At 36.4% G+C, this 21682-nt stretch overlaps 1 protein-coding gene across 2 annotated transcripts in view; it reads left to right on the top strand.

Annotated features, from left to right (window-relative positions):
• Positions 1-21682, top strand: part of Col24a1 (collagen type XXIV alpha 1 chain) — a 354563-nt gene that overhangs the window by 196175 nt on the left and 136706 nt on the right. For both annotated transcript variants that reach the window (XM_029560281.1, XM_029560280.1), the window contains exons 26-32: positions 1903-1956; positions 2770-2823; positions 4807-4860; positions 12689-12742; positions 12968-13012; positions 13133-13177; positions 20682-20735. In XM_029560281.1, coding sequence (XP_029416141.1) covers positions 1903-1956; positions 2770-2823; positions 4807-4860; positions 12689-12742; positions 12968-13012; positions 13133-13177; positions 20682-20735 — 360 coding nt within the window. The remainder of the gene's footprint in view (positions 1-1902; positions 1957-2769; positions 2824-4806; positions 4861-12688; positions 12743-12967; positions 13013-13132; positions 13178-20681; positions 20736-21682) is intronic.

Below are 21682 nucleotides of genomic sequence, written 5' to 3'. Positions count from 1 at the left end.
GGGTAGAAAGATTGTAAGAGCCAGAAGAGATGGATGACCACAAGCAAAAGGTTTCCAGCTGGTCAGTTACTTGTATGAACTCAGAGCAATGCTGACAACATGACCAAGTCCCACATAGGGTCAAGTCAGACAAAATCCCAGCATAGATATGGGGAAGTGGGCAAGAAACCCCAACCCTACCTGAGGGGCTATTGGCAATGAATGACTACTGGGAAGGGGAGATTTAGTTTCATTTAAAGGTGAGACTCTTGATAGGTTGATCCGGCTCCAGTGGATGAACCCACACTGAGGGGCATTTGGGGACACAAACCTGACTCTATAGGCCATATATAAATGTGTGTGTGCGTGTGTGTGCACATGCACAGAAATTTGGTGGGGTTGAGAAAGAGCGTGCAGATATGTGAAGGAGTCTAACTCTGATCAAAATATATAAGACAACAAATTCAATGAAAATTAATAAAAGAGGAAAAAAATCATGTTTTCTCTCATATGTGGAATTTGGTAAAAGCAAATGGGAGACTTTTAAGGACGTGAAAGGAAAAAGTGGGAGAGAAGACACAGGAAATGATAGCAAAGGGCATACGTATGATTCAGGTATGCTACATGCGTTTTGGAAATATGATGAAAGCTTTTACTTTTTACAATTAATATGCATGCGTAAAAGAGAATTCATTCACAACGTTAACATATTACCCATCGAGTCTCTTAAATATGTTGAAATATGGCTAAGCTGCATGTTTGTTTCTAATTTTTAAAAAGTAGAGTACCCCTCTGGCTATAAAGATGTAATCTCAAGTTAAATATGAAATGGACAGTGCAGATGCAGGACTAGAAGATATTATGTAATTCTACTGTGTGATAATGGCCCCCGTGGGGAGGAAGTTTGAATGAGACGATAAGCTGCCATTTCACTGTTCTCTGTCCCCTGCCCCATTATTACTGTTTTGTTCCTCTGCTGTCTTGCTGCTGACCTCATCGAGGATTTCATCTTCCCTTGCTTCTCTTCATAGACAAACTTTGGGTTCAGTTGAATTTCCCCATCTCCTAGGAGGTCCTCCCCGCACTCCTCTAATCCTTCCTAATTTCTTCACCTACTAGAGTTAGAATAACCTCTACCTGTTTAAAATTCACCTTTCCTCTAATTGTTTCACCTCAGTTAATATCAAATCTACAGTTACTTGAAGTAACAATCTAAATTAATGTTTTTAATAGATCTCCCAACTCATATAACATAACTGTTTAATATATGTGTATTTATTTTTGTTAATAATGTGGCAATACATACTGATTCAATTAAAAATTGATATATATTTACCATTTTAAATTCTGATTTAGTTAGTCATCCATGAGTTAAATTTTAAGCAGTAAGATTTTGACAAGCTGGGAAATTTTAATTTGAATCTATTTAACCTTAACTTACTGTGGTAGAATTGATTATCATCATCTTCTAGAATCATTTCTGTAGCACTTCTCTGTGGTTTACAGACTATGGAAATATTTTTCAATAGTTTGAGAGATATGTTAATTTTTTAGTGTTTCATTCTGTCATGATTTTTATGCTTTGTATTCTCATAAAGTTGTAAGCATTCCTGTTTCTAAAACTTTAGCAAGGCACATGCTTCATATAAAATCCTATTTATCCACAATTTCTATCTTCTTTATTTTAATAAGGCTTTTAACATGCTCCCTTGCAGATATCATAAGAGAATTTTATTACATTAGACTTGGAACTGTGCAGTTAAAAATGCAAACTTTGTAAAATTACTGTATTGTAAATGTAAAGCATTAAAAGGAAGATGGGCTATGCACAGAAGGTATAAACCAGGAAGATTCCCTTTTAGCCTCAGCTCCATCACTGATGACATGACTCACGGTGGCTCTCTTTCTTTGTCATTTTAAAAGGGAGAGCGTGGAAGTCCTGGACCACTGGGTCCCCAGGGGGAAAAGGGTGTCATGGTAAGAGCTCAATGTTTTTAAAAAAATCTATTTCCCAAGTCACAATAATAAAGTTAAGGTCATTCAGAAGCAGATTGCTTTGACTGGAATTTAGGTGAAAAAGGCTATTTTATAATAAATTTGCATTAATTTTTTTCTTTTTAATTGTTTTATCTCCCAGAATGATACTATGTGGCACCAAGTTTATGAAAAAGAATATAAGTGAAATGGCTTAGTGAAATTAGTCTATAGTTTTTGAAGAATTAAATGACTATAAAATATAAAATTACCCATGATGGATTTAAAAGAAAATTCAATTAAAATTCAACTTGTTCTATAATTCATAGTCTATGTGACACGTCATCAAACCATTCCTCCATCAGTTTGTGGTCATGACATAGTTTTTGACACATAAGGCATCAGAATTAGTGTTAGTGTCACAATATGTATGTTTTTCTAAAATCTGATGGGCTGGTGTGTTCATGCAAATTCACATTCCTTAATTATGGGATTCTCTGAATTCTCTGGGAAGATTGTTGCTTACATTCTGCACAGCCCATACATAAAATAACAACCTAGAGGAAATGAAGGTGTCTTCTCAATAGATTCTAGTATGTGATGCCACCTAGAGACTTTCTATTCTAGGCAAAGACCTAATAAATGGATATATATTTTAATTTTTATGGTCTTATTATAAAACATATCCTGTGGCTTTGTATATCTAGGATAGGAGAGGGGGATCTTATCACATTATTTTCAGCACTATTTGTGATTTACTAGTTTTTCTTGAATGAATAATAGATTCCATATCTTCATATTTCACTTAAATCACAGGGCTATCCAGGTCTTCCTGGAGTTCCAGGACCCATAGGTCAACTGGGATTGCCTGTAAGTATAATATCTACCTTATAATCTCTTCTAGAATATCTATTTTAATTTAAATCCATTGATTTTTTTATGTGACCTCCCTTTGTTATCTCACATAACATAAGCCACATGTAAGGGAGTGGCCACTACTGCTTTCCCAAACTATATGAACATTCTGGAATTTTTCTTGATGTCTTGAATTTCCTTACCCCTTTTTAGTAACCAATTTCAGTTATTTAGACTAAACTGAAAATTATTTACTCTTTTTTTAGAATGACACTTGAAAGAGAATATGATCAGTAATCAAATATAGTTGAGATCAAATGGGTTAACAAAACACAAGCATAAGTCACAGTATATTTTTCTTAATATTTGTAAATATTCTCAAAAAATGGAAGTGTTTGGTAGGGAAAACAAGCTTTGAGTATATTCCATTTTTTTACAGAAAAATAATGAAATATCCTCCCTAAAATATTGTCAAAATTTGTTATTGTGAATGTGAATCTGAAAAAAGTCAGCCTCTATTGTGCCTGAACAGAATTTGTCTTTCTAGAAATGGTTTATACTATGCTTTATGATGCATCCGTTGTAAAAAAAAAAAATAAGCCTGACTTTCTACTACATTTATACACATGCTGTAGGCTTCTAAAATGAAGATTAATCCAGAGCATGGTTGTCAATCTCTTCACCCATGCCAACAAAAAAACAAACATGAGACCCCCTAAAGTCCAGTACATTTTTATCAACCTAAAGTTCCTAAGTATATAACAGAAGACATGGGTTATTAAATGAAAATTTCAGTATCAGGCACTGGATACCTGTCTGTGAGATATTGGTCAGGGAGGTCCCAGAGGCACAGGCTATTGCCATTGATCTTGGTTGCCTACCATAACTTACCGTAGGTAAGTCCCTATTGTTGAAGACACCACACATTTTGGCTGCAGTATGTAGAGAAATCAACCTCAAACTTGTCAGGAAACATTCCCTGTTGGCTAGCTTTCATAGTGCTGGAAGGTGCTATGCAGGCTGCTGTGGGAGAAAAGACATCTTGGTCTAATTCAGTGCTGAACCCTGCATGTTATGAGACAAAAGGCTCACTGGCGTAAAAGTGACGTGATGGTTACAGGGTTAACCAACTGCTTTCTGACTGGATTTAAGAGCTGATCCACAGAAGGGATTTCATGTCTGGTACTGTAAACCTTGTCAAAAGCTGGGGAGATCATAAGTTCCAGTGGGAACTTGTTGTTTTGCTAAATGGCCATATTGTCAAACTGTCCTTTAAAGATTTGGATTTTTACCCATAGCTTTGTGCTATTTTCTAATTGAGTCTTTATGGAAGACTATATCATAATATTTAACTTAAAAATAGCAACTTGATTACCTTTGTAAGCTGTTTTTGACATACTAGTTTGGGATAGCTTATGATATTTTTCATCGATCAAAAAAGTACACATATTATATGATGGGGTTATAATAAATATCTTGAATAATGGCGATGAAATTTTTGCAATAATAGTTACTTCTTTGATGAACCAGGCAGATTAGACTGGTCTGATTAGCTAAGTGTTAGCTCCTTCCCTCATTTCTCATAAGTGTCTCCCTGAACATTACTTATTCAAGATTATTAAAATCTTCCCATTCTTTATTTAGGGCATAAACACCCAGAAATGACATTTGTCAAAAGAGTACAGTATTTCAGGCAGGGAGTGGTGGCACACACCTTTTATCCAAGCACTTGGGAAATAGAAGCAAGGGGATCTCTGTGAGATCAAGGCCAGCCTGGTCTACATAATGAGCTTCAGGCCAATTGGGGCTATTAGGAGACCCTGTCTCAAAAAAACAAAAACAAATAAAAAAGAGTAGAATATCTCAAAAGAATATTGGGGAGGGAGGCATGGCATTGGGTAATGAATTTTATTTTTTAAATTAATAAGGAAAATTATAAGAAAGGCTATAACTTCTCTTCTGATAACATTTCTATGAATTCTATATTGCAACATATAGGGTCATGTGGGGGCAAGAGGTGCACCTGGGAGTCCAGGCCCTAAGGGACAAAGAGTAAGTAACATAATCAAAGAAATGTGTCAACTCCAAACAGTTACCTCATGATGCAAACTTGATTAAAATAGCTCTATACCTTCTAAAAGTGTGCTTATATATTGTCTGATTATCCCTTTGTTTTCATTCTATCTGATGAATTTTATATAGTCATCGAAATGATTAATAATCATTTGTGCTTATAAAAATCATTATTTTTCATTTTACTTATTACCTATATCACAATATCATGTAAAAGTCTTTGTTCTTGTCAGCCGCTCTTTCCATCCTTTAGGGTCATTGTAAACATGAAGATCTTCCAATAAATTACGTTTCTACTCACAGCAGATTTATATACCAAGTGTAACAAAACAAAGCAATAAGAAAGAGAATGAAGGTACAAGGGTTTATCAGTTGTAAAGCAGAGGGGTTGTCTAATGATTACATAGTAGAATTAGGAGAAAAGGATTTTCATCTCCCAAGTTGTCTCTTAAACGTCGTCCTTTTTTTATAAGAAATGAGCCCCACTTACTGCATGCCTGTCACATGACTTGCACATGTTTTCTCACTTAAGGAGATGTGGTATTGTATCACATATGTAGCAAAGGAAACAAGGGCTCAGTGAATATAAGTGTATGGCCTGTAGACCACAGAAAAATGTCACAAACAGTATTCAAACCTTGGTGTATCTTACTCCAAAACCTATGTTTACTTAATGTCACATGAAATGTTAGTGAATATTTTTTTCTTGTCTGAATGTGTGGGCTTTAAGAATTTCATTTTAGAGCTAGTAAAGAAAATATTTAGAAATTATAGAAAATTGACCTCTGACAAAGATTTCAAAAAACATTTTAAAAAGAAAGATTGAAAAAAAGAACTTTGCATTTCCCTACTGGAAAATGGAAGAAAAAATTTGTGAACTGTTGTTTTGAAAAACAGCTTTGGGGTCTGGAGAAATGGCTCAGTGGTTAAGAGCACTGGCTGCTGCTACAGAGGACCCAAGTTTGGTTCTCAGCACCCACATGGCAGCTAACAACTGTCTGTAACTCCAGTTTCAGGAGATCCAACACCCTCTTCTGACCTTTGTGGGTATTGCATGACACGAGTGCACTTAAATACATGTAGGCAATACACTCATACACATAAAATAAAAATAATAAATAAAATGTTTTTGTTTATAAAACAGCTTTAATTTTATGTCCTGATGTTTAGGTGAAGATTGAAGATAATAATTTGTCTTTATTATTATTTATTTTATGAAAAGCTATTTTTCCTTCTTGGCTTACAGATTTGCAGTCTACAAACAACACTGATGGCCAGTTCATTTTTGTCTAAATTACTTGAAAACTAAGACAAAGTGATTTGTACCTAAATGTCATTTTTCAATTTATACCCGGCCAGCACTTAATCCTTAGGTCAAATGTGCTTATTCAGTGTTGTATGAGTCATAGTGGGGAAGTTCAAACAGTTTTTGACAGGTAGGTTTAAAAAAAAAAACAAAAAAATCCTTTTGCGAGTCCTTTATTAGGTAAATTAGACTTAGCTCTCATTGACTCTCAAACAAATCCGTGCACCTAACCATGGTACATGCTCAGCTCATAAATCCTCTGGAGAGTTCATCGGCTCTGCACTTGTCCATCCTCACCATGTCGGTTCCTATTTTCCTGAGTTGTAACTTTGTCTTCATTCCTCAGATCTCCGAGGGTCTTTCCCCTCCTTCTCCAAATACATTTTACTGACTGTCTCCCAAAGTTGCTCCCCATAATTTTAAGCTTTTCCACTCAGTAGTTTACACAAAAAGAAACTTCGTTGGGGGAGGAAGGCGTCTTTCTCTACTAGAAGAACATTTTATGCAATTACTAGACATTGTACGGGGTGGCGGGCCGGGGGGTGGGACAGATTGAGAGCACTGAATGGGTCTGGAGCTCTTAAGAGTGCTTGCTGTGCTTTCCAAGGACCCTAGTTCAGCAGGTAAGAGGGCTGCCTGCTCTTGCAGAGGACCTGGATTTGATTCCCAGCACCCACATGATGGCTAACAACCATCTGTAACTCCAGTTCCAGGGGAATCTAACACCCTCTTCTGACCTCCAAGGACATCGCATGACATGGTACACTTACGTATATGCAAGCAATATACTGATACACATAAAATAAAAATAATAAGGACTACAGAGATGGCTCAGCAGTTAAGAGCACTGTCTCCTCTTCCAGAGGACCTGGGTTTGATTCTCAGCACCCACATGGTGGCTAACAACCATCCCTAACTCCAGTTCCAGGGAATCCAATGCATTCTTCTGACCTCTGCAGCATTGCACAACACAGGTGCACTTTCACTCATGCAGGTAATATACATACACATAAAAAATAAAAATAATAAAATATTTTTAAAAGATAAATAAATAAATATAAAAATAAGTTTTTTCAAACTGAATACTAGAATATTTGAGGGAAAAATGTGATTTCATAGTAAAAGTATGCAGTCCTCTTAACACTCTCTTCTCTTCAAGCATTTTCCATTATGACCATGAAATAGGTATCCTAAACCCATCCTTTCTCTCACAAATATAAAAATACTTTTCCCGCCCATTGAGGTAAATGGAAAGTGTATCTGACTCGTGATCTTGGTCCCTCCTCCACGGCCCCCCCAAAGGCTAAGAGTCAGTTCTTCCTATACACTTGTCATCCCTGTGTGTTGCAGGATCCTGGAGGGAAACTCTATGTATAATACAAGTGTTCTGTAGCCACACAAATGATCATGATGCTTAATGTATTTTTCCTGTCTGTCTGTGGTTTATATTGCTATGCAATATTCATATGAATGTCAGGAATGGTAGGACCATTCTTGGGAGATTCTACCTGCCTGACAATCACCATACATCTATCTGATGTTTGTTTATTTCCTACAATTTGTCAAATACTGGCTAGTACCTCCAGAGGACCCTAACTCAACTATCCCTCAGGAGTAGACCACACTGGACTTACCAATGTCTTGTATCTTACAATCTAGAAATCATGCAATACTAAACTTCACCAAAGGAAAGGAAAATTCATGCAGGTTTCAAAACACACATCTCAAAAACAAGCCAAACATATTAGCATCATGAAAGTTTTTTTCAAGCTGTTTTGTGATAATTGCATAACCCTGCCTCTCAAATACCTGAAAAAAAAAAAAAACAAGGTAAACTTCAAAACATCCAGTCATAAATACCTTAAATTCTTATAACTATCCTTTATTTTTAAAAAAGCATTAGTTATCTTACATACCTTAACCATTTTTTTCTTTGTCTTTTTGAGGCAGGCTCTCCCTATAGCCCCAGCTGTCTTGGAACTCACTATGTAGACCAGGCTGGACTTGAACTCACAGAGCTCTGCCTGCCTCTGCCTTCTGAGTGCTGGAACTAAAGGTGTGCGCCACTACGCCCAGCCAATAGGGTGCTGGGATTCGAACCTTTAACGTTTTGGTTGTTAGCCTTAGCCTTTAACGGCTGCACTATACCAGCTGAAGAATAGTTATTTAATATACTAAAACTAATTATTGCAATACACAAAATCATTTCTTTTGTATAGATGATTTAAGTTAGCAGATTCTCTGGTCTCATACTAGGAAGATAGTGGATGGCTTGCTGGGTAACTGGGAGTCAGCACAACCTCACCCATTGCCCCTCGCAGGCACCATTGACTCTGGAGATAAACATGAGAATCTCTTGATATCTGCCTAGTGTCTAGCTGCCCAACAGGAAAAATGATGCACAGGAAAATTAACCTCACCTTCACCCTTGGGTATGAACTGAGCCTTTGATTACAAGATTCCTTCAAATTCTGCACTCTCTCTCCAGAGCAGTGGTAGACAGCTGAGTAATTTGGCATTCTGACTATGCTACTTAAGACCCACACGAAGTAGAGGAGCTAAAATAACTATGTTAGAAATATGCAATGTTTTAAGATGTTTCTCAGGAAAAGTAAAATGGATATGATCATAAAAATTCTGCCTGTTGGGGCTGGAGAGATGGCTCAGTAGTTAAGAGCACTGGCTGTTCTTGCAAGGAACCTGGTTCCCAGCACCCACATGGTAGCTAACAACTTTCTATAATTCCAGTTCCTGTTCCTTCTTCTGGCCTCTGTAGGAATTATACCACGCAAGTGCACAAATACACATGCAGTCAAAACATTCATACATGTAACATAAAAATAAATATTATCTTTTGATTCTTCATGTTGAACCCTTCTACCATTTTAAGGTAAAGCAGACTTTGTAGTATTTATATTTTGACTCCATGCAAGCTAACATCTGAAGTGTCCCAAATGATGTCCCATGAAGTTTTTCCCCTCTGAAAATAAAGTTTATAACAGGAATCTTTTCCCTAAAAGTACTAACAACTTTAATTTTATTCAGTAGAACACTCGGTTCCAGCTGTGTAAACCAAAAACCGGAAAAAGACTGCTTAGCATCATTAGTGAAGCATGCAAGTGAGTTAAACTTAATAGGGGGTTATACAAAGATCCAGATACGGTTCAGGAACATATAAATACACTCCATCCATCTGTTATGAGAGTGCAGGAATGTCCTTCATTCATAGACACTTAGCTTATCATAGCTCATTGCAAGGATCATAGGAATGGGTTTAGTGCTCTCATAAAAGTCTTCCTACGTAAACCAAACGTGTTTGTATTAATGTTTTAGTTTCTTTTTTAATTGTAATATTTATATGAAGTATCAAGTCCTTTAACTGAACACTTAATGCATTTGGGATTAAGTTAATCATTCCCAAATCTGGCTAGCTCTTTAAGATGCTTATCTACCTTTCAAAATTATCTCTTTAGCAAAAATACCTTTCTTTACTGTAGCTGAGCTACTAGTTTTTGGAGCCCTCTACTACCTCACCACCTTTAACATTCTTAACAGCATAAAGAAGAGATCAGATATTCTACTTAGTTAGCATACTTTTATACAGAGAATACTCTGGAGAGAGCCAGGAAACATTTTCAAGCAGTTTTTATTAAATGTTATGCCAGTGACTAGAAAGATTCCTCAGCATTTACGAGCACTGGCTGGTCTTGCAGAGGACCCAAATTCAGTTCCCAGCACCTACATGGTGGCTAATCACTGTCCATAATTCCAGCTTCAGAAGATCTGATGCCCTCTTCTAACCGCCATGGGTATTGCATGACACAAGTATACTTGCATATATGCAGACAAAACACTCATATACATAAAAAAATAAATTTTAGAAATAAAATAAATAATTTTATGCCAAATTACATGCTTGATATAATGCTGCTTGCTGAATTGTTTTTAAGTCTCGTTCTAAAGTTTATTTTGTATTAAGAGTCAAATCAAGTGTGTCCATTAGCCAGTAAATAATTTCTACAACCAGAGGGAAATTCAAAGCTAAGCCTTTAGCTAATTGGCTCACTCTTGCCTGAAACACGACAGGACAAGCCTCCCTTTGAATGCTGTTCTTAGCCCTTCATACCGCAATCCTAGGCTTTATGACCTTAGTGAATGCAACCTCCTTATGTAGATTTCAAAGTCACCCTTACTCTCATCCTATTTTCATCTTCAGTTGCACAATTTCTGGGTATTTCTAACAGACCTCAGGATCTTTTCACTTCTATGTCTACTGCAGTGACATGACATTCCCCGGATTCTTTTCAGGACTTGCAAACTCACATTCTTCATACACCTACCCACATGACACCTCAGAGAGACTTCTCAGACCTTCCTAACTAAATAAGTGTTCCTTGCCCTGGATGTTCTCCAGTCTTATAATCTCCTTTATTTTTCTTCATTATATTGACCATTTCACTTTTTTAATCATGTACTTTAATTTTGCATATTTATTTGCTTGCTTATGAATTCGAGAACATTTCTTCTCCCTCTTACCATGTCCTCTAAACCTGAAACATTAGCTTGTCATAGGCACTTAATAAATGTTTGTTGGTTGAACAGCACATTTTCAGATTATTGGTCAATTAAATTATACCCCTGCTTTTCAATTTTGCCCTTGTAGATGTATGTAGCACAATAAAAACTGACATTTAGTTTTCCAGTCTTTTACGGGGAGAGTCCTATTGTAGTAATCAGTTTTTGATAATATGCCGAACCTAAGCTTACCTCAATAGGGATGCAAAAGAAGTTGCTGGGGTCAACACAGGGCCCCCCTCAAATCAGCATTTGACATGGGGATATCTGTACCATTGCTTCTACATGAATCTGCCTTTCCCCATCACCAACTCTCTTCAATATAAATACCAGACTTTCTTTTTTCATATTTCTCTACATGAAATCAATACCCTGGCTAAACAAAGTTCCATCCTTTGAGCATCTTACTTCCTGCCTCTGTACCCCTCCTCATGCTGACCCTTGGTTTCCTTCTACTTCGAATAAGGCCTTGGCTGTTGAATTTGCACTGCAGAAAGTATCTCCATTCCTGGGACAGATGCGTCAAGGCTATCTCCTAAGGAATTCTCCTCTTGGTCCTCTCTATATTATTTACTATTTGCATAATTTAACTTTTTATTTTGTAAGTTTCATCATAAACTCTTACAATTATGTGTCCATGGAATAATTACTTCCATTCTACTATAGATGTGCAGTAAGAGACTATGGCATTAAATCTCTTAAGAAACCCTTCACGATATCTATAATTTAGAAAGGAAGACTATATTATTATTTTATGAGAGAATGGCTTTTGCAACTAGTGTCTCTCTGTAATTATTGAATATCTATTGAAAATACTTATATTTGCATAGCCATTTCTAGTATTTCTGTTCCCGTCCTATGCGCCTGCCATCTTCCAGTAATTACTGTCCAACAGGCACATAGAAAGTTTAATGTCACCAGCACTCATTTTCTAAAAATGCAAAGAGAAAAACTACATTCCAAAATTATGAAACTCAAGAAGACTATTTAGGTAAAGAAACCAGCCATGTTTAAGTGTATTTAGATTTAATTTAAGAATAAATCCTGGAGGACTACTAAGTAAATAATAAAGTTAACAAAATACCCCAATATGAAACATTTTTGGTATAATAACAATTTTTTAGTCATCTGACTTACTTTGTGCCAAGAAATCTTAAAAACATGGTTCTGAGTCTCCCAGGCAAAAAGGTTCGGCCATGTACATCGCTGTGGTTTTTTTTTTGTGTGTGTGTGTGGTCAGGACATTAAAAACAAGCAGGAGTTTGTCAAAGAACAGTGCAGTGTCATTTTTGGTAAGAAAACATAATTTAAAAAGAAACATTTTGAGGTTGGCAAGAGCTCAGGAGGCCAAGCAGTTGCTATGCAAGTGAAAGCTGCAGTTTGGTCCTTGGACCCACATAAGGGTGAAGAGAAGGAACAATCTCAACACATTGTACTCTGACCTCCATATGGTACACATACCCTCCCCCACCTAACAGTAATAACAACAACAATAATAACAAAAATGGTACACACACCCACTCCCACATAGTAGTAATAGCAACAACAATAATAACAAATGTACACACACCTGCCCCCACGTAGTAGTAATAACAACAATAATAACAAATTTAAGGAAAAAACAAAAACATTCTGGAGGCTGGAGAGTTGGCTCGGTGGTTAACAACACTGGTTGTTCCTGCAGAAGACCCAGGTTTGAACCCCAGCACCACATGGCAGCTAACAAGTGTCTGTAACTCCAGTCCCAGGGGATCCGACAGCCTTTTCTGTCCTCCGTGGGCATTGCACGACACGGGTGCATTTGCCTACATGCAGGCGATACACGCATACACATAAAATTAAAATAATAAATAAAATATTTTTTTAATTAAAAAAATAAAAAGGAACATTTCAAATTGGCAATGGTATATTTTCTTTTACCTCTAGGGGCCCAGAGGACCAGATGGCCTCCTGGGGGGACAAGGTGTGCAAGGCGCTAAGGTAATTGCTGTTCTTCTCATTTTATATGCAGTTTGACTTGATGGAGGCTTTAAGTCCTACATATCTGAAAAATGGTGTATTTCTTACCAAAGCCTCGTTCTTATCACACACTTACTCAATTTTTTTTCTTAATTCTGAGTTATAAACTTGATACTGTTTTCATGGTAATGTATAAGACCATAATGCAAATTCTTTCTAGTTTATCTGATATTGATGTTTTGTTAGGGTGAAAGGGGGAATCAAGGAAAAAGAGGGCCTCATGGTCTCATTGTAAGTAATACAATATTTCACATGAAATATGAATATTTTAAGCCTTCTTTGTTTTTCATATTCTTTCTCATGTTATTTTGGGTGGGGCTATATATCTAAGCATTTTTTTTTCTTATGTAGGGTAAGACTGGAAGCCCTGGAGAGAGAGGAGTTCCAGGAAAACCAGTAAGTTTTAGTATAGTTTTATTAATTATTATTTTATTAATGATCAGTCTGTGAACAATTTTTAATCTGTCTTGGAATGGGGAAACACTTAAACATTGCTTTCAGAGTTTTTGACAAATAATTATATATACATACATTAACAGTATACAATGCAATATTTTCATAAATGTATATTTTGGAATGATTATGAGTTTAATATTTCACAAGTATTATTTAGCATTCAGTATGTCAGAATAAGAGAATATTAATTCTTCCCCTCCTTCAATCAGCATGTCAGAGGGTGGGCAAGTGGTTTACCCATTCTGGGCCCTGGTTGTATCTCTTTTTAAGCTGGTGGTGATAATTGTTAATTTTATTTCACTGTCATTATGATAAGTTAGTTTTCTATAAAACTTATTTCAAAATAAAATGACACTATATAATGGTAATGTGACATAATAAAGCAAATACAAGAAGGTGCTCCCTAGCTTCATTTAAACTCATGCTGTTTGACCTTTGGGGTGTGGAACTATACTTGTGTCTTGCTTTCACTTTACACTGACCTAAGAATTTCAAATATTTTATAATGCTACATATTTTCTTACAGTCAAACATCTTACCAGAATTATATATTTCCCCCCTGTTTAAAAAAAATGCATCAGTAAATTCTGTGACTATCATCATGAAGTAAGGGAAAATGTTTTTTTTTTTTTTTAAAAAAAAAAAAGCACATGTGGGCCTGAGAGATGGTTCAGTGGTTAAAAGCACTTACTGCTCTTGCAGAGGAACCAGGTTCAATTCCCAGCACCCACATGGCAGCTAATAACCACCTGTAACTCCAGTTCCAGGGGATCCAATGCCTTCTTCTGACCTCCACAGGCATTGCATGACACAGGTACACTTACACACATGCAGGCAATATACTCATGCACATAAAATAAAAATAATGAATAAAATAAAAAAGTAAAAAACACATGTATATAGAAACATATGTACATATGATATGTAAATGAACACTCAAACACGTGTGTAAACATTTTAATTTCTTTCATTCCGAATCATAAAATTTTAATGACACTTTGATTTGTCATCTAAATGTATATTATACTTGTTAGATAATTAGATAACATAGATTATATCTGAGGGGTCAGAAAGACAAGGACAAGTATTTCAGTTGCTGGGCAGCATTTGCTTGTTCCTGTTCGAAGTCTGCTGCCCCCTGCCTGTTGTTTTTCACAATAGCAGTGTATTTGACAGTGACCAAATCTAAAATACCGGATATTTAAAAGAAAAAAAGAAGACTGTCCTGACAAAGAATTGTGTTTGGCATTGTATCGTTAGCTAAGGCATTCCCGAAGAACATCCCTGGAGTCTTAATATTCGTCATGCGGGTTTTTATTACTGCACCTAAGCTGACGCTGCGTCTGCAGATTGTGGGCATTCCACTACATTGTGGCAAGGCTCCCATGTTACAGCGAGGAGAAATTTGGAATGTCAATTCCTCTTTAACTCTTTCAACTTTTCCTTCATGTAGCTTGACCTTCTGTTAAAACTTTATTCACTTTTTATAACTATTATGTCTGCCTAATCATCTCACTCTTTTACTATTGCAAATATACCTATTTGTCTTGGTAATTCTTTTCCTCCTAGAAACACTGTTCATCTTGGAGCACTTTATTTGACATGAACAGTCTCTCCAGCTTTCACAGGCTTGCAGTGTGAATGTTCTTTCTGCGAATTTCCTTTCAATCTGTCTGTGTCTTGATATTTAAACTGAACATATTCCAGTTGGATCTTGCTGTTTATTCTGATAAGTTCTGTCTTTTCATTTCAGCATCTGCTCCATTTCTATCATTCTAATTGCTATGACTGGATTTTTTATTTGCTTTTCTGTGTGGGTCGTTTTTGGGTTTTTTGTTTGTCTTGCTGTTGTTCAACGCTCCTGTTAGTATTGGGTAGTCTTACTTTAACTTTTGATTTTTGCACTGCCCTCTTCATTATTAACTTAAGTAGGTCAGAGTTAGCAAACTTTTCCTGAAATATACCAGAAAGGAAGTATTATGTTAAAGGATATATGTGTTTAAAAAAAGCCTATCTCCCCCATATCTGAAAAGTATATATTTAATTTATATTAAAGCAAATAACATTTTGTTTATATTAAAGCAAAAGTTGTGTTTACAGTGAGGAATTCATAATACACATGGATGTAATATAGGAAACCATCATAGTATAACAGACAGAAAGTTTTGATAAATTGGCCCACATTTCTAAATGATGTCAATAACATGGAGCCTATGACATTTCCTTTAGATTTCTTTTAGTGAAATCTCCCAATGATGAATTATCCTAGTTTTGATTTATGGAATGTTTTTATTTCCCATTTACTCTTGAAGGCTGTTTTCACAGGATATAGGAGTCCAGATTTCATTTCCACTCTCATTGAGTACCTAGAGGAGAGGAATTTTTTGCCCTTCAGTGAGAAATCTGCGTTTATCTCTATCGTGTTCCCCTGTGTGGAGTGTCTTGTATTGGAGTCAGACGTGTTATTGGTCAAATACTGGTTCTGTGAGTTACTAACTGCTTTGATTTTGTAGGAATTACCTAACCCCTCTGAGCCTTGGTTTCTATACCTTTAAAAATGAATATCTTGGGCTGGAAACATGACTCAGTGGTTAAGAGCACTGGCTGCTCTTGCAGAGGGCCCCAGTTCAGTTCCCTGCACCCACATGGCAGCTAACAACTGTTCATAACTCCAGTTCCAGGGATTCGATGCCCTCTTTTGACCTTTGGGGGCATTGCATGACATGGTTGCACTTGTATACATACAGGCAATATACTCATCCACATAAAATAAAAATAATAAATATTTCAAAAACATGAATATTTTGATTATGGGAAGCTCTTGCTGCCTTTCCAGAGGACCTGAGTTTATTTCCCAGCACCTATCTCAGGAGGCTCAAAACTGCCTATAATTCCAGCTCCAAGGAAGGAATCCAACATCCTCTCTGGTCTCTGTGAACACTGGCACACACATAGCATTCACCCACACAGACACACACATGCACACACACATACATAAAATTTTAAAATAATAAAAATAAGTATTTAAAAATGAATATCCTTTATAGTTATAATTAATAGTGTTATCATGTTATCCTAAGCACAAACTCTTAATAAACAACCACAGTGGTCTTTCTTACTCTTGTAGTCATCCTTCTCGGAATTACTGAGTTGAAATCATGGAGGAGGGAGTTCAGTTACAAAAGAATACATCATTAATAGCATCTGAAAAGCCTAAAATTAATTTTTATTTGAAGTCAACTTGTGCTTTTTCCTCTTCACTCTCAATAAAAATAGAGAACATTTAAATTGTTTCATAGATTTTGAAACAGCTTCTCTGTGCTATCAAGAGTATTGATAGTATATATTAAGTTGACACTGTGTCCAAACATGCTTTACAAAGAAAATTGAGCAGATGCTAGTTAAAGTCCTGAACTTTCATTACATGCTTCAGATTGTATAATAGGCACAGAAAGATCATTATATTGATCCTGTCTCTTAATTTAGGAGCCAGGAATGAATGAAAACCACATATGATTTTTATAGCTGAAATAGAGTATTAGCCAAACAGAAGTGCATAATTTTACACATTTCTCTATCTCTAGCCATAGAAACTTAACAAAATATTGATGATTGTAACTCGGATAATTGTATGGTGCTCAGAATTTTTTGCTTTTATTTATATGTGTCTGTCTGTCTGTCTGTGTATGCCACATGTGTCCTGGTACCTATAGAGAGCATTGAATTCACTGAAACTGGACATACAGTTGGTTGTGAGTCACCCAATGTGAGTGCTGGGATCCAAACTTGGGGAGCCTCAAGAGCTCTTAACCACTGAGCCATCTCTCCAGCCCAAGAATTTTTCATATCTTTTTTAATTTAAAAAGTTTATTTGATCTATTTATAGATGAAATGTGATTTTTAAATTTTTTTTTTTAGAAAAAGCATATCATTACAGCTTTAACATGCCCGATAACATTTTCCAGAGCAAAGATACAGCTCCTTCAAAAGTGGCTATAAAATTTTTAGGTTCACTGTTGAATTAGTACAGTTATAATATTGAACTCAGTATAAGCCCGTAAGACATAAAATTGAATGAGTTTTTAACCTTTAAAAAAGATCTCAATTTCATTTTAGAATATATTGTTTCTTACAGAAAGACTCATTGTTTTTGCTACTAACACTGAGATGCTGGTGCATGCGTCTCTAATTTGTATGTATCTAATTATTACTAGTCATGATCATTTGCATTTGGATCCTTGGCACCTGTGTATGTCTATAAAGTCATCGGGTAGATTTCAATGGTAATGTTCATCACCTCTACTAATTGACATGATGTAAACTTCTATGCTTCCTTCTCAAATATAATACATTTTTTAATTTGTTGATTTTTTTCTGTGTATGTATATCACACAGAACATCCCAAACCATCTTATTCAACTATACACCCACTTTGCATGTGTACACATGTAACAATTAGATCGGGGCAACTGGTATGTACATTTGCCTCACACGTCTTTATTTCTTTATATATGGAATAGCCAAAAGGTTCCCAATTAGCTATTCTGAAATTCACAGTGGAGTATTGTCAATCATGGGTGATGTAGTGTGTGATAACATTAGTTATCTCTTCTTCTATCCCACTGTAGCCCTGACCCATTGACCATCCTAACTTCTTCCCCCCACCCAGTCTTTTATAGCAGTCACTCTGTTCTTCTTCCATGAGATCAACCCTTTAATTTTCACATGTAAGTGAGCACATATGGTAGCTGTCTCTGTGCACTTGATTTGTTTAATATACTGTCCTAAAGTTCCATCCATGTTACCAAAAATAACAGAATTTCATTCATGTTTATGGCTGAATAATATTTGTGCTTATACCACATTTCTCCACCAATTCATCCAGTGATGGATACATAGGTTGATTCCTTGGCTGTTACAATCACTGCTACAGGGAACGTGGAGTGCAAGTATCTCAACAGACTGATTTCGCTTCCTTTTGATGCACAGCAGTAGAATTGCTGCTTCGTATTTCAGTTCTGTGTCTATTATCAGGAGGGTAGTGCATGTATGAACAAGTCTGTGTGCACACGAGACCAGAGGTAAACATTAGCTATCTTCCTCTATTGCTCACTGTCTTACCTTTTGAAACAGGGTGTGTCACTAAACCTGGAGCTTGCCATTTTGTGTAGACTGACTGGCCAGCAAGGCCCTGATCCACCCATTTCCACCCCAAGCACTAAGTTACAGACATGTGCTGTCATGCCTGGCTTTTTACATGGTCCTTGTTATCTGGACTCGGGCTGCTTTATCAACAAGCACTTTACCCACTGAGCCATCCCCCAAGCCTCTTGTGCTATCTCCTCAGTCTTTTGTCTGTTGTGAGGAACCACCATGCTGACTTCCATAACAGCTGTCTAGTTTATATTCCCACCAGCAGTGAATGAGAGTCCTCTTTTTCCATATCCTCATCAACACTTGGCATCTTGAATATCTTTTTCTACTTTAATATAGTATTTGTCTTGGCTTTTAGCTTTTACAATAAAATAGCAATTACAATTACCTATATAGTTTTTAGACTTACCACAGTCAATAGTATAGAATATAAAACTCACAGAGAGTCAGTATTTTACAAATCATCAGTAGTTACCACATCTGGTGACACAGTGCATGCTGGGTAAATTTTTGAATGTAAGGACCAGGGGAAGCCATTGGCTCAGAGTTCTAGCTGTCGTTGTACAGAGGTTGTACAGTCTGTTTCATATCTGTGACTCCCTCTCACAGTGCTGCAGGTAATGTGATGTGAAGATAAGGTTAGAGAAGGAGGTTAGAGGTCCAGTATGGCCTTTCTGACCACCTAGAATCTGAAACCCCTATATCTTGCCATATTTTAAGAGAAAGGTATGCTTAATAACATGTCACCAAGATACTATTTTTAAACAAACCAATCTTTGGGGAGTTGACTCAGTGGTTAAGAGCACTGGCTTCTTGAAGAGGATCTGGGTTTGGTTCTCAGCAACCATATGACGGCTAATTGTTCTTAACTCCAGTTCTAGGGGATCCAACACCCTCTTTTGGCCTCTGTAGGCATTGTGCAATATGGGTGCACTTACATACATACAGATAAAACACTCATACGCATTAATTATTAATTAAAATTTTAAAAACCAACTTTTATTTCAAAAGTACAGATAAGTCCAAATTCAAAGTAATCCTGAATAATTATTCATCACTGTCTAGAGTGAGGATTAACTATAAGAATACAGGTAGATATAAAGAACTTCTACAAGTCAATGACCAAAAGAGTAAAATGAAAAAAAAATGAGCAAAGAACGAGAATAGACATTTCGCCAAAGAAGGTACATGAATGAAGCAGGACAGATGGCCAGCATCCCCCGTCAGTAATGGAATCTGAAGCAGAGCATGGTGAAATACTGTGTATCACTTGCTATTCCAAAAATAAATGAATAAATTAAAAATGCCACAGAAAATGCATTGGCAAGAAATTGAAAACGATAATCTGTGTGTATTGTTACTGGTGGTGAGAATGTAAAATGGCAGGGCACCCATAAAGAACAGTGTGTGGACTGGTGAGATGGCTGGCAGAAGAGCTTCAGCCAAGACCATCAGCCTGAGTTTGCTCCCCAGATCACCATGGTGGAAGGAGAGAATGGAATCCTGCAGGTCGTCCTCTGATGTCCACATGTGTACACACACACACACACACACACACACACATAAATAAGCAAATAAATAAATAATATAATTAAAAATTTGAAAAAGAAGACAGATTTGTGTTTCCACTTATGTAGAACTTCCATATGACCCATCAATTCCACTTCTAGTATCTACCCAAAAGGGAAAGCCAGGACTCAGATACTGCACACCTGTGTTAATAGCAGCACGTTCACAGTAGTGGAAAGCTGTAGAAGCCTAAGTGTTCACTGACAGATGAATAGACAAAATTTGGTATGTACAAACATGGGAATATCATTCAACCTTAAAAAGGATGTTTTGTCACATACTATGAGAATGGACCTTGAAGACATTCTACTAAGTGAAATAACCAGACACAAAAGGATGGATACTGTATGATCTCACTTATGTGAACTACCTACGCTAACCAAATTCATGGAGACAGAAAGTAGAATGGTGGTTCTAGGGAAGAGGGGAAACATCCATGGGGAGTTAGTGTTTCATCAGTTGCGTTTCATTTAGGGAAAATGAAAACTTTGGAAGACAGATGGTGGGGATGACTACTCAATATTGCCCATCTACTTAATGCTAAAGAGTTATATTTTAACCATGGTCATGGTAAATGTTATGTTATGTATCTTTTATGACAAGAAGAAAAAAATAAAGGAGGACATGGGAAAGAATCCACAAGAAAAGGCAAGGTATATAAACTAGATTAAAACATTTTCAGGCACTGCTTTTTCTACAAATTTCCCATTTGTCTGCCCAGGGCTTACAAGGACTCCCCGGCAGCACAGGAGACAGGGGACTTGCAGGCGAACCAGTAAGTTTCTTTATGTTTTGCTAATTATGTTTTTCTTGTAAGGTACCTTTACCTCTCCATGGCTGATACCCTGGCCAGCATTGATCCCAGGTAGCATAGGCTAATTTTATATAGGATGAATATTTTACTGTGTTAACTCCGCAGACTGTATGAATATGTTGCTGTCATATAGTTTTTACTGCCTTGATGATTTCATGTGGTCAGATATAGTACCTTTTCCCTGTGACTGTTAAAATGGGCATATTTCTTTCAAAAAAAGAAGGCTTTTGAAAGAGTAAAGACAAATAAATACAATTTATAGAAAAAATCTAATAAAACCATTCAAGTCCGTGGCTTGACTAATTTATACCTTCAAGACCTAAACAATAGCCATGTGTTAGGAAACTATTGAGATACCATTTCATTCATTCACTCATTTGTCTAACCATCTGGTAGGTACCGTGTAGCATTCTAAATGAGGACTTAATATTCAAACAGTAAAATACAAAAAGAAAACTTTGTTTCAGAAATGCTTGTTCAGGATGGCTTGCTGTTCTTCTGATTATTACATTCACACACACACAAAATCACATTTATGAAATGAAGCCCACTCTATAATAAAAGACCATGCATCTGACTGGCCAAAATGTACAAATATGAAAGAAATACTGTTATATCAACAATACAGAAACATCCCACGATTTCATAAATATGAGTCAGTTTTGGAGTTTCCACGGAAAATGCATTGTGAAAAGGAAAAAACCTAGCTGCAGCTCCTTTTTCAGAACTTACCCTTTACTGCCAATGAAGTCATTCTTTTGGTTCATCATGTCAGATGTAAGAAGCTATAATGAGCTTCTGAGATTCATACACAATATAGTCTTTCAAACCACTGGGTTGATATTATCATCAGCTGACACAAAGGTTTACAGGTGACCTTTATATAATTCATTTAGATAGTAGCAAGT

The sequence above is a fragment of the Nannospalax galili genome, unplaced genomic scaffold (assembly GCF_000622305.1).
Source record: "Nannospalax galili isolate Female #2095 unplaced genomic scaffold, S.galili_v1.0 scaffold9, whole genome shotgun sequence".
Lineage (NCBI taxonomy): Eukaryota > Metazoa > Chordata > Mammalia > Rodentia > Spalacidae > Nannospalax > Nannospalax galili.
Note: the sequence above shows the minus strand (reverse complement) of the source record. Positions and strands in the feature narration are given on the sequence as shown.